The sequence below is a fragment of the Micromys minutus genome, assembly GCF_963924665.1.
Source record: "Micromys minutus genome assembly, chromosome: 18".
Taxonomy (NCBI): Eukaryota; Metazoa; Chordata; class Mammalia; order Rodentia; family Muridae; genus Micromys; species Micromys minutus.
In genome coordinates, this window is record NC_137953.1 from 50029089 (window position 1) to 50041438 (window position 12350).

General features: G+C 42.3%; 1 protein-coding gene across 1 annotated transcript in view; it reads left to right on the forward strand.

Moving 5' to 3' along the window:
* The window catches only part of UBE2H (ubiquitin conjugating enzyme E2 H), a 68606-nt gene that overhangs the window by 34050 nt on the left and 22206 nt on the right, over window positions 1–12350 (forward strand). The window contains exons 2-3 of the mRNA XM_080932048.1: window positions 1205–1281; window positions 2347–2421. Coding sequence (XP_080788174.1) covers window positions 1205–1281; window positions 2347–2421 — 152 coding nt within the window. The remainder of the gene's footprint in view (window positions 1–1204; window positions 1282–2346; window positions 2422–12350) is intronic.

Here is a 12350-nt window from a genome sequence, read left to right on the forward strand (position 1 = left end):
CATTGTTTTTTGTTTTTGTTTTTTTTTTACGTTTTAATACCTTTGGCCTTTAGATTCTCATACACAGTGGACTCTGCTGAGGATTCAGTGTGTAATTAGAGACCTTGTATCTGGCATGTGGGTTATACTAAAGTCAGAGGGACATTGATCTATCTTGTTTAAACATGATTTAGGAAAGAGAATCTTTGTCAAGTAGACACAGGCAGATTAAATCCCAAGCAAACCAGGGAAGGGTTTTGGTGTTTTATTTGCAGCCTTTTGATTTAGGACAGAAAAGATGCCTTTAGTTGACACCCACAAGTATAAGTCATAATTGTAAATATTTAAGATTCCTTCTCCGGCGCAGTGGTTGTAATGCTTGGCATTGAGCCCTTGTTGCATGCTTTCTTGTGGCCCCAGCTCCTGTCCTCCCTCTCAGGGATAGTGTTATCCTCTCTCGTGTTAACCCTTTTGCTAAAGGGTTAATGAACATTAAGCAAGTTTGTGGTATTTTCATGTTAACACAGTACAGATAGAGCTATGAACACCTGTTGGCATGTGTTTGGGAGGAACTCTAACTACACAGGACATGCATGTGCGCAGATTGAAGCCATCAATTTTTCTTTCTCTAAATTTATTGGGTATCTTGTCATGCGTGCATACGTGCATGAGTGTGTGTTGCCCAAAGAAGCTAGAATGGAGAACCAGGAACTGGAAACCCCTGGAACTGGAGTTATGGATGCTGTGAGCACTGAGAATGGAGCCAGTGTTTCATCTCTCCTGCAGGTCATACCCCAGTCTTACCAGTAGTAACTGGCTTTAAGGACAAGCAAAGCTGTGTGTGGTGCCTTTAATTCCAGCACTAGGGAGGTAGCCCCTAAAAGGTCTCTGAATTCAAGGCCTGTCTGGTTTACATATAGGGAGTTTCAGGAGAGCCAGGGCTACATAGTGAGACCCTGTCTCAAAGACAGCAAAACAAAAACTGGTTTGATGTAAGATTTGAGAAGTAAGTTTTGTTCCAGGTTCGGATGGTGGTGGTAGTCTTGTTCTCCACATGTGAGTCTTTGCCTTTTCATCTATCACTTAGTAGCAGTAGAGTAGTTCTATATACTTTATGTTTTGCCAGAATTATATCAAGTTTGGTAGCACTGGCATGTATTGGATATCACCTATAGTTCTTAGATGTGCTATAAGCCTGTGTAATTTCCTTTACCTTCTACCTCAGCATTGAAAGCAAACATGAGGTTACAATCCTAGGAGGACTCAATGAATTTGTCGTCAAGTTTTATGGACCACAAGGAAGTAAGTACCTGTGTGGGTATGTGTTCTTTTCTTTTTATAATCTTTACTAGACAGTAGAACTATTAACAGGCACATGGCTTTGGGAAGTAAGTCTTAACTAAATACTAGAACCAGTGATTGAAGAGATCTGTGTCATTCATGCACTTACCTCTTCCACAGGTTCTGAGTTCTATTGTGGGTGGTCACATCCATACGCCTGGGAAGTGTATTTCTTGTTCTGTTTTTGTTTGGGGGATTTGTTAAGGCAGGAGAGAAAGGAACATGACTGTCTCTTTACAAACTAATGAGTAGTGTTCAGCAGGATCTAGCAAGCATGAATGAGTATTGGCTTAAGTCTGGATATTTTTAAAAAATGTTTTTTGTTCTGGTACTGGTGATTGACCTCAGGTTTTGCACATGCAATATAAGTGCTCTGTCACTAACTTACAGTCTCTTGACCCCCCAACTCCCCCCTTTTAAGTTTTAAAAACTAATTTTAAATGTATGAGTATTTTACATATGTGTATATTTGTATACCATGTGTGCTTGAGATCCTTTAGAGGTAAGAAAAAGGGTCAGATCCTCTGGGGTTGAAGTTAGTTGTTGCAAGCCATGATGTGAGCAAAGCTCTTGCCAGAACAGCAAGTGTTCTTAACTACTGAGCATCTCTCCAGTTCCCTTTAAGAGGCTCAGGCTCTCACTAGCTGGCTTGAAATTACTCTAGTGCAGGGGCCCTTGGACTTTGGGTCTTCATGCCTTAGTCTCCTAAGTAAGTGAGGAGAGATTCCAATCAGAACAGATCTGTCCATGTTAGATACAGTGTAAAGAGAAACACATTAATCTGAGATGGTTGCAGTTGTTCCCCTGTAACCCAGGCTAATCTGGGGTCCACAGTGATCCTCTCCCTTATTTCTCTGTGCTAGGATCACAGCAAAAGGCCTCTTGCTAAGATTGTTCCTCGCTCTTTTGGAATTGGTTTGAGGTCTTTTTCAGGAGAGAGAGGGAATTAGTGTTCATTTACGCCTGCTTTATGTACTAACTTGGAGGTCGAGTTCTAATGGATAACATGTCATGTTTCTGTTACAGCACCATATGAAGGTGGGGTGTGGAAAGTTAGAGTGGACCTTCCTGATAAATACCCCTTCAAATCTCCATCTATAGGTATGTGATGACCATTCTGAATCTAAGAGGAAAATAATTTTATGAGAGATGATTGTCTACAAATTTTTAATTTTTACTGAACTGAATTTTTCCTTTCTTGGCTTAAAAAAAAAAAAAACTTATGTGAATGTTTTGTCTGTATGCTTGTCTGCAGACCGCAAGAGGGCATGGGATGTCATGGGACTACAGTTGTGAGCCTTGTAGTCTCCTGCAGCTTAGACTAACCCCTACTGTAGTGAAATGGACAAAACATCCTGAGGTTTTGCTTTAGCTCCAGCCTTGCACATTTCCATTTATTGCAGACAGTGTTAGGATGATGGAGTGTTGTAAGGTGACCCCAGAACTAAGTCCTATAGAAGTCTCAACCTGTACCAGTATCAGACCACTTCCTGTAGAGTGTAGTCCTCCTCTCCTGTGCTTTCCACGCCTGGCTTACTCCTGTGTTATTCACACTGCGTCTTGCCTTCAGTGTTCCTATCGAAACACTTTAAATGTGCACCCATTTAAAGCGAGAAGAGTGGCATTCATTCCAAATGTAGTGTGTTACCTTACATTGCTGCTTAACAGCAGTCAGGCTTGTGGAAGCCAGGAGCCGGCTGGAGTGCAGTCTGCTCTTCCTCAGGCCTCCCTGTCCCAGGCAAAGGGGCATTGCACTGACCTTTCTGATTCTTGCCCTCAAAGACCCTTTTCCACTTCGTTGCTGGGATGAGACTTGGAGCTGCTGCACACATCCTCTCCCCTGAAATACCTAAGCATCAAATACTGCTTATCTCTAACCAGTGATGCGAATTCCCAAGTTACTTTAACATTCGTAAGTTTTATTTTGCCTTTCTGTACATGTTTCAGAATTTGATGTGTGAGTATCATCTTCCTCACGGAAGTTGGTGTTGTTGAAATACGTGTACTAGCTGTCCTTTCCTTCAATCAGTTTGTGACATCCATTTTCAGGTCATCGGCAATGCAATGCTATTTAGGATGTGCAACCAATCACAGCATACGCCCTGTGTCACGTACAGTGGTCTAGAGATAACTGAAATACGTGGGGAGTTGTCAGTCATAGACTGTCCTGAAGAACTTGAGCTTCTGTGGGTTTTGTCCGGAGTGACAGTGGCACGGGAACACCTGGCCAGCGGATAGACACTTTCTGTGGAGGGGGATGGGATTGCAGAGGGAGGGTGGAGGGTACGGGGTGATGCTAGTGTCAGCTCTTCCGTCGGAAGCTGAATAAAGGCTGGCAGGCAGGGAGAGGAATTTTATAAGATCCTTGGTAAGGACAAGAGACTGGTGGGAAAGGAAATGTCCGGATTGTGACTGCAGAGGCTTAGCTGTTTTTAGACATGAAAGTTCTTGGTGTGTCCTGGACATATGAAGGGAACGAGATTGAGGGAACAGTAATTGAGGAACATAAGAGGCTGGGAGGTTAAGAATATGTGTGGTCCTTATGATGATGCTGAGTAGGAGTGGGGCAGAGAGAACTGGGTACCAAGTTACCACAAAGAAACTGTGGCTTATTAAACTGGTCCCATTGGCACCAGCCTGATGTCAGGGACCCATGGCATATGAACTCATCTTGCTGGTCACTGGAGTAAAAACAGCACATTACCTTTTCTCCCCACCTCTACAGATTGACCTTGCCTTTGTGTGCTTCCATGTAGAGGACTTCTCTTCTTGCGGCTGACTTAAAGCCAGTTTAAGTTCTGCCTTGAACAGTGCCCTTTTTCACCTTTTCAAAAAAGGTGGTTTTGTTATATTAGTTATGCATGGTAACTATTACATTTTCGTACATTTTCATACATGTGTGTAACCATCTGTTACTCCTCCCCACTCTTGCCAATTCCCTTTCTTCCCATTCCCACGTAACTGTCGTGTGTGTGTATGTGTGTGTGTGTGTGTGTGTGTGTGTGTGTGTGTGTGTGTGTCAGAGAGAGATGCCCGGTGATTTTTCACTAGGGTTGTTTACAGGAGTGTGTACACCTTATTAGCTATATCACTGAAGGATTTGGCTCTGTCCCATATTGACATTAACATTGTGTAAATCTTCAGAGATAAGTGGTGCTCCATAGACCCCTGTCTGTTACACGGCAGTGCTGGTGGACGCAGTAAGTTCAAGAGTGCAATAGCCATGCCCCATCACACTCACCTTGCTTGGGCTCTTACAGCCTTTCTGTCCCTTCTGCTTTGTTTCTTGAGCGTTGGAGGAATGGTATAAATACCTAAGGTTATGAGTCACTTTGACCATTGCAGAAAGAACCTTCTTGGAATAAGTCTAACAGCAGCACTAATCTATGGGCATAAATACAGTTATTTAGAAGGCAATTTGACAAGCATATCCAGAGACCACTTAGCAAAACAGCTGCAGTAGCCTCTTTACTATGACTATGGTTTTCTCAGCAAAGGCTCTATGGAGCAGACAAGGAATTGAATCAGAAGGGAGTTGGTTACTCCCTTAACAAATGTGTCACTATTGCTCCAGTTTAAAAAAGCATGTCTTCCATGCAAGGTATGGTTATAGTTTTACCATCTAGTTCTGGTGGGCAAACAAGAGTAGCAGTAATTGCCTGTATTGTTTTGAAGCCAGTGGAGAAGCTCTGTAACTTGTAGGAAAGTAGTCTACTCTTGTCACTGGGTTTTTATTTAATAATGTATAGCTTCTGGAGAGTTTATTATTGCATAATCTTCTTGTTTGCTATACAAAAACTCCTCCTGCTGCTTAGGCTTCTACTTTAAAATAGGTGATCTTCATGTCTGTGCTGCTTATTCTGACATCTTTTTGGTGTTCAATCATTTCTTTCTTGTTATGATTTGATGTTAGAATGCAAACATAATCTTGGTGTCCTAGGATTCTGTTGCTGTGAAGAGATACCATACCATAATCAGAGCAGTTCTTACAGAGGAAGACATTTAATTGGAGCTGACTTACAGTTTCAGAAGTTTAGTCTATTACCGCAGTAGAAGCATGACAGGGTGCAGGAAGACACGGTGCCAGAGAAGGAGCTGAGCGTTTTATATTTTGATCCACAGGTGGCTGTGTGCCACACTGGGTGTAGCTTGAACATGTAAGACCTCAAAGCCAGCCTCCACAGTGGCACACATCCTACAACAAGGCCACCCTCCTAATAGAGCCACTTCCTATGGACAAGCATTCAGACACACGAGTCTCTGGGGGCTATTCTTCATTTATGTGTCTGTCTGATTGGATGCTGCCTGTACAAGTGCTTGCAGAGCCAGGAAAGAGGGTGTTAGATGCCTGGGAACTGGAGTTTCAGGCAAGTGTGAGTGTAAGGAATCAGACTTGGGTCTTGTGGAAGAACAGCAAAGGCTTTTAACACTGAGCCATCTCCCCAGCCAGTTTCTTTTTGCTTTGATCTGAATTTAAAGGGGGGGAAAAAAAAAAGAATTAAGCCAAGCTGGGCTTGGCACACACTTTAAATCTCAACACTTTGGAGGCAGAAGCAGGTTGGTCTTTCTTGAGTTCCAGGACAGCCAAGGCTGCACAGAAACTGTTGGATTGTAAATTCTATTTTCATTATGAGGAGAACATATGAAAGATAATATCAGTGTCAAAATACCCCTCACCTTTGACAGCTCCAAAAAGAAGTTGTGGAGCATGAAAAGATAGTTCAGCAGTTGAAAGCTTGTTCTTAGTGAGCGCTAGAGTTCGGTACCTCATACCCATGTTGGACAGCACAAAGCCGCTGTATCTCCAACATGGGGCATCCAAGAGGGCACACACACACACACATAAACAAAATAATAAGATCTTAAGAGTGATAATTTGCATGTACTGGAGAGTTTTCATTTCTAGGTTGTGAACAGTTGCACGAAGTCACTTTGTTGTGTGATAGGGCAGACCTCTAATCCCAGCCCTTCAGAGGAAGGGAAGAGGGTTGTAAGTTTGAAGCTAACATGGTCTTCATACTGAGACTTTATCTCAAAAAAGAAAGGAGAGATTACGAGAGGGAGATAATTTGCTTAAGCTCCATGTACTGAAATTACGTTCCTTTTCCTGTGTTGTGGTGGACCTTGAACTCAGAGCCTGGTACATGGCACAGTCTAAATTGAAGTGTCTGTTCTAGCCTTTGTTTGCACTGTCTCCTGGCTTCTGGATCCAAGTACAAAACACCATTTTCAGTGACCCAAACTAACATTACGGGGTGCTTATAGTATCCTAGTTACTTTTAACTCATTTTCTGTTTCTGACATTGCTCTGATGTGTTGAAGTTATTTAATCTAGTCTTAGGAATAGCAATAGAAATTGTCTTGTTGAGGCTCACTGCGTTGGGCAATCTGACTTTTTAGTATCAGCTTTTAACTGTGACTTTGTTAAAATTGCTAGAGCCAGATGTGGTAGTGCACACCTTCAGAATCCCAGCATATAGGGCCATCAGCAAGCAGATCTCTACTGAGTGTAAGTTGCTATCCTGGTCTACATAGCAAGTTCTAAGCTATCCAAACTACACAGTTGTGAGACCTGTCTCCAAATAAGGAGGGAAACATTTAGAAACCTGAAATTCTCTACTGTCTTCCTGCTGCTCTGAAAATCCTTCCAGTTCTCTCAGTGTGGCTAGATAATGACCAGGACAATAAAATGTAAATTGTGGAGATGGAAAAGAGGTTAAAAATAAAATAGTAGGGAGTAAGTTAAAGGTATCGGTAACTTACTAGTCTGATGTTGAAGGACAACCCCTCCTTTCTTAAAGATGAATGTTTCTTACTCATCCAGCTATTCTTCAGACTTCATACTATCAGGGAAACAGAACGGAGTTTTGAGAGTGAGCTCCTCCTGGCTTGTATCCTCACCTGAAGAGACAGGCAGGTCTGTGTCCTGAGTAGGGAAGTCCCACTCTGAAGTCTGTTCTGGTGCAGGCCTGTGTGTCTGAGATGCTGTGTCCGTGCACACAGCTGAAATGTGGCAGTCATCCTTCTTCAGCTGGATAACTGACTCTAGTTACCTGCGTGTCAGGAGTCGAGAAGCTCTGACTCTCTCCTCAAGCTCAGGCAGTGGTGGTGACACACCTGTAATCTCAGCACTTGGGAGCCAGAGGCAGCTGGATCTCTTAAGTTTTAGAGACTAGCCTGGTCTACAAAGTGAGTTCCAGAATAGCTAGGGCTACAAAGAAAAACAGAGAAACTCTTGAAAACTCTGCCTCTGTGTGTGTGTGTGAGTGTGTGAGTCTATATGTGTATGTATGAGTGAGTGTGTGTATGTGAGTGTGTATGAGTGTGTATGTGTGTGTGTGCTGAGAAACTGTTGCAAGGAAAGATAGCGTTCAGTCCTGTGTGCTTGTGTGTAGGTTTTTCTTTTGGTCCTGGGAATTGAACTCAGGGCTTTATACTTACATAAGCATAAGCTCTACCACCAAGCTGCATTCTTAGCCCCTGAATATATTTTTAAAACTATTTTTAAAAATAAATGCTTGGCTTTTTTATCATCTACTTTTTGAGAAGGTTTGTGTGGGCATATGTGTCCTAACAAATACCAAAAGTTTTTCACAGGAATTCATACTCTACAGTTAAATTGCATCAGCCACGGCAAAACTCAGCCACTTGAGTCCTCGCTCTCTGTCCCTCTGACAGAGCTGCACTTTGACCTTTGACATTGTCCCTGTTGCCTTATTTCTTTAGTCATTTGCTTCCACCTCTTATTACATCAAGATAAACCCGTTAAATTCCCAGATAGGGAATTGACCCCCGACTATTTCTTCACCCACAGATTGATCATTGGTATGTTGGCTAACAATTAAACTGTTAAGCCATATAGACTAAAAGTTCCATGTTGAGGGAATGGAGTCACTGCCTCGTGTCCATGCGGCCCTGAGCGCAGTCTCCCCCACACTCTCCCACACCATGTCTGTCTCTGGGACTTGCTGCTTCTACTTACCGTGTTCCCATAAAGCTGTTTGCAAAATACACCCTCTTAAAATATCTTCATAATGGTTTCTGGTGGAATGGAAACAGTCTTTGGGGAAATTGTCTTGTTGCAGACACATTCATTAGTGTGGTCATAGCATTGCCAAAAGGAAGAAGAGTGTGCCAGGGCAGAAGCGTTCAGTCCTGAGAACGTTCTTTCTCTGAATTCCTAGTTTGTTCTTCCCAGTCTTCTCCCTTCCGCATCCAGAAGCTTCATTGTTGGCGTCCTTGTCCAGAATGTAAGTGGCTGTACCAGAAACTCTGCACAGATTGTGCAAGAGCAAATGTAAGAAAATGGTGTTCCTTTTGCTGTTTAACAATTTGAGCTATGCATCGTGGCATATGCCTCTAATCTATGTACCTAGGAAGCAGAATCGTTGTAAGGCCAGTTCCAGCTCAGCCAGGGCTCCGTAGATCGTGTTTGAAACACACATTCATATTCATGTTCTCCTTCCCCTTTAAAAGCTGCTAATATTCTTCCAATATAGTCCGTGGGGGAGGGGATCCAGATGGAGTTGTGGTGAAGAGTAGGAGAGAGATGACTAAATATATACATTATGGAATTGTATAAAATACGTGTATTTTCTTTTCAATAGAAGCCTGCACTAGGAAGAACTTTCTGTGGCCTGGGAAGGTTTCTCCTGTAGTGTTGGTCTAGTGGTCCCTGGTCCTTGAACGGGGGGAAGGCATCAGGCAGTCCTGCCTACTGTGTAAGAGTGAGTGGATGCTGGGACTCTGCTGCTGTAGCACACTGGTGCTTACATTAAATTCTCAGAGACTGCTTAACAGCACTGCCTTACAAAGTCAGTCTCCTTTAAGGAGGTCACCAATGGGCGTTTCCTTTTAAGTCCTCTGTTCTTGGAGCTCTAGACACTTAAGATATCCTAAATTTTTGGCATCCAAAGGACCCCTAGAATTAGAGTTAAAAAAAAGGAGTTGATACAGTCCGACTGTTTATTATCTTCACAGATGAAAAATTAGACCCATGCTTCCACGAAATAAAGCGACTGGCCCGAAGCCCGAACAGTTGGTAACAGGGTGGAGGCCGGAATATCCCCATTTACAGCTTTGCTCGTTGCCTGTGTTTTGCCCTGTCCAGAATTCTGATGCTTTCAATCCTCAGCACACTGGGGGCTGCATTCTTATTTGCAAATCTTTTGGTTTTGGTCCTGTATTCTACCAGGCCAAATTTGAAATTTAATTGAAAATAGTCTAGAAACTATGGATTTCAAATGTACTGTCCAGGCATGACTAAAGAAGGGGACACTTTAATTGTTGGCCTAACAGTTTGGATATAGTCTGCACCCTTCACCAATGTCATTCTTTTTTTAAAAAATAAGATTTAATTATTTATTATAATATATGAGTATATTGTATATATGATACTATATATATAATATAATATAATATATATGAGTATATTGTAGTTGTCTTCACACACACCAGAAGAGGGCATCAGATCCCATTACAGATGGTTGTGAGCCACCATGTAGGTTCTGGGATTTGAACTCAGGACCTCTGGAATAGCAGTCGTTGCTCTTAACCGCTGAGCCATCTCTCCAGCCCAAAAGTGTATTCTTGAATGGAGCAGCTCTTGAGTAGCATGTTCCTCACAAGCCGAGGGAGGCTTTTTGTTTGGTCTTTATTTTATTTTTTAGTAATGGATTCTAGTTTCATTTAAATAAGAAGAAATTAAAGATGTTAGATCTCAGGATAGTTGGCTTTGGTTTTCTTGGTTATTTTCCTTTAAAAGATTCAGATAGTTTACATACATGTAGTTCAATCTACTTTAAAAACTTGATACTGTTTCTACTTATTTGAAAGGTTTTTAACTTTTAAAATTAAACAGAAATTCAGGAACACTAGGAAAAGGAAAATAGAAATGGTGGAGTTGTCCCCAGACACCCAACACTACTTGTTCATAGGAATTGAACCCAGGCCCTCGACCAGTACTCTTAACCACTGAGCCAACCAGTACTCTTAACCACTGAGCCGTCTCTCCAGGCCCCACTTTGTCTCTGTTTGTTTATTGTGATTTTGTTATTTTATGTGTATGTATCCATGTGAGTGTCTGCCATGATGCCAGAAGAAGATGTGGGGTCTCCTGGAGCTGGAGTTAGAGATGACATTGAGGCACCACATGTTCTCTTTTAAAAGGAATATCCAATATCCAGTGTTGCATAAAATCTCTCCTTTTGGAGATAGGGCTGGTCTCAGGCTTGACGTCTGCCTCCTGATGACAGGGATGTAGCACTATCCCTAGCAGGTGAAATCATCAGGGACCATCTCATCCATTCTATTTTGATGTTCGCTGTGGCCACAGCTCTGTAGCCTAGTAAATAAATTAGTTACAGTAAAACCCAGAGGATAAAAATATTATTACTTTTAAAAAATACTGTTATTAATACATCCGTCTGTTACATGTCTCCCTTGTTTAAATAGTATTTTAGTTTATTGCTGGCAGACTTGTACGTGTATGCATTGATCATAGCTGCCCCACAGTGTTCCTCCAGTCTTCCCCAGAGATTCCAATATGCCCCTCCCTTTTACTGCCTCGCTATCACCCGTCCCAGTTTGTGCTGCCTGCTGGAATGTTGGCTGGTCTCACTGCCTGTTGTGGATGACCATAGCTGCTTTGAGTTCATGTCCTGAACATCACAGCCCTCTTTCCCATCCTCCGCCTCTTTATATGCTTTCTGCCTTCTCTTCCTTCATGTTTCTAAACCTTGGGGTGGGGTCTTCAGGTTGCTGTGATATGTCCCATTAGGGTTCAGTGTTCAGGCAGTAATCAGCATTTGCATTAACTTCTATCCACTAAAAAAGTTCCCTTGAGAAGAGGAGAGCCTCACTGTGTGTGGGTATATACAAATACTTAAGCAGCTTGATGGGGGCTGGAGAGATGGCTCAGCGGTTAAGAGCACTGACTGCTCTTCCAGAGGTCCTGAGTTCAATTCCCAGCAACCACATGGTGGCTCACAACCATCTGTAATGGGATCAGATGGCCACTTCTGGTGCTGTCTGAAGACAGCAACAGTGCACTCACATACATAAAATAAATATTTTTTTTTTAAAAAAAGGAAGCAGCGTGACAACATCTCTCTTTAAGAAAACAGCGCTAGGGTCTCCTTTAGGACTTGCCACTCCTAAGCCCAAGGTTTTGACCAGGTTTTAGTACATGCTTTGTTTTCCCATTTAAATTTCACTTTAAGTTTATCCAGACTGATGCATTGATCTTGTTCACTATGCCTGATTGTGTGGGATTCCTAGTCCATGGGTGCTTTAGCCCTAGCCATGGGGCTTGGGATCTTTTTAGTTCTTGATTTTTTTTGGGGGGGGTGGTGAAGTGGGGGTTTTACTTTATAGCCCAGGCTGGCCCTAAACTCATATTCATAGGGAATCCTAATGCTGGAATTAAAGGTGTGCCCCAGCCATACCAGCTGTTCCAGTTTTTAACTTCCAGTATTCTTGTAGCTTATCCTGGCCATGTATGTTATTAGCATTTTCCTAGGTTTACAGGGGATTTTTCTCCTTTTAAGACATGAACTTGGGCTGGAGAGATGGCCTTGAGGTTGAAACACTGACTGCTCTTCCAGAGGTCCTGAGTTCAATTCCCAGCAACCACATGGTGGTTCACAACCATCTGTAATGGGATCTGACGCCCTCTTCTGGTGTGTTTGAAGACAGCTACAGTGTACAATGATAAATAAATCCATTTAGTAAAAATAAGTAGCCCAGACTAAGAGATTTCAAAAAGAAAAAGAAAAGAAAATGAATAAATTTCTTCTTGGAATTCAAACAGCAAATTTTTAAAGTTTATACTTTCTCTAGGAATGTATTTTAAATCCCTTTCCTTATTTCTTGGTTGCCTCAATTAAAATTGACTTCCTTTAAGTGAATAGATTCAAAGGATCTGCTTTGGTCACTGTTCTTGTGAAAGTCTGTGGTTTGGAGGCAGTGTTCTAACTTCAGGAGCTCTGGTTCATGTTTCACTGTGTGGTCAAATGATGCCCGTAATCCAC